The sequence below is a fragment of the Sinocyclocheilus grahami genome, unplaced genomic scaffold (genome assembly GCF_001515645.1).
Source record: "Sinocyclocheilus grahami isolate Dianchi unplaced genomic scaffold, SAMN03320097.WGS_v1.1 scaffold21678.1, whole genome shotgun sequence".
NCBI classification, from domain to species: Eukaryota; Metazoa; Chordata; class Actinopteri; order Cypriniformes; family Cyprinidae; genus Sinocyclocheilus; species Sinocyclocheilus grahami.
Window position 1 is genome coordinate 1,468 of NW_015518502.1, and position 1,580 is coordinate 3,047.

Consider the following 1,580-nt stretch of genomic DNA (forward strand, 5'->3'; position numbering starts at 1 on the left):
GGTGGTTCTAGCAGATGGAACGGTCCTCCACACAGCAGGGAAGGGGCGTCGTCCAAGGTATGACTGCAAAATTACAATCAAAGCATCTTTTAAACTAAATCTTTTGTTGTCTGCATTTAATTTTTCCCCTTTTGATGCAACACCCTTTCAGAAAGACATCTGCCAGTTACAACCTGACAAACCTTTTTGTGGGCTCAGAGGGAACTTTGGGTATTATTACCAAAGCCACGCTTCGGTTGTACGGTATTCCTGAAAGTATGGTGTCAGCTGTCTGCTCCTTTCCATCCGTCCAATCAGCGGTGGACAGCACCGTTCAGATCCTGCAAGCTGGAGTGGCCATCGCCCTCATTGGTGAGCGATGTTTGAAGCACATGATCACAACGTGCTTCGTTTGCTGCCTCTATTGGCATTAACGTAACAAAAGAACACTTGGTCTCCTGTGTTGTGAACTTGTAAAATCACAGACTGTGGCGCTCAAAACTACATGCATGCCAGGCTGTGCGATTTCAGCCTCTTGCAATAACATAAACATTAATTCAGAAGGAAACGCCATGCTTTATTCATAGTCAACACCGAGCACAGTCAAGGGTTTAATGAATTGCTTGGGTCTCAGGACCACAACGTGTTTCTTCTTTTGCAGTCCACTCAGGGAAAAATATTCCACCAGTAGCTCCATCCAATTTATGAGTAATCATGCATGACTGCTCTCTTAGATTTTTAAATCGAGGCTGCACTGAGGCATCGATTTCTAAGCCTCGACTTTCTACCCACAAAGGCTTCACAAGACTTGATCTGTGCTGATACGTTCTGTTTGCAGAGTTCTTGGATGACGTAATGATAAACGCATGCAGTCGCTTCAACAACCTGTCCTATGAGGTCACTCCCACCCTCTTTTTGGAGTTCCACGGGAGCTCCAAAAGCATGCAGGAGCAGGTGTCCATCACAGGTGTATGTGGATAAAACATACAACTAATTTCTACAGTATTTAAACAGTCATTTTTAATTAACAGTATTTTAACAGTACTCTTGAGGCCAGTGTTTGCATACTAATTGTTTAAGTTCTTTTTTTAGAGACTTGTTCCCTATACATTTCTGCAGTTGTTCTTAGTATATGACACATCTACCTATTGACCGTACTTAATGAAGTACACATACTATTAAAGTACAGCATAATGGACACAGCCACAGTATTTTAAATGCACTACAAATCTAGCATGTACTATAAATGTTGTATGCTCTACAAAACCAATACGAACTGCTTTGTGAAATGCTTCATATAGATATTTCATTCCTCAAATGGGCTGTATATCCAGATAATGTACGTAAAAGGATGTGTCATCAGGACAGAATCATGTTCTGTGTGTTCAGAGGAGATCACGCGGGACAACGGAGGCTCAGACTTTGCCTGGGCAGAAGATGAGGAGACCCGTGGCCGGCTGTGGAAAGCCTGTCATGATGCGTGGTACGCTGCTCTGGCCCTGAGGCCTGAATGTAAGGTGGGAACATTCACTGCAAGATGATTCTGACTCAGACAAGTGCTATTTATCTTCTTGTAACTTAGAATATACATTTTATACTGA

The 1,580-nt window shown here is 42.7% G+C and overlaps 1 protein-coding gene across 1 annotated transcript; it reads left to right on the forward strand.

Moving 5' to 3' along the window:
- Positions 1-7: 7 nt before the first annotated feature.
- On the forward strand, positions 8-1,520 carry LOC107579915 (probable D-lactate dehydrogenase, mitochondrial; the record flags this gene model as incomplete). Its single annotated transcript, XM_016265697.1, has 4 exons — positions 8-57; positions 152-351; positions 818-946; positions 1,369-1,520. Coding segments are annotated over 4 exons (531 nt in total), but the record flags the coding sequence as incomplete, so codon positions are not given.
- Between the last annotated feature and the right edge of the window lie 60 nt (positions 1,521-1,580).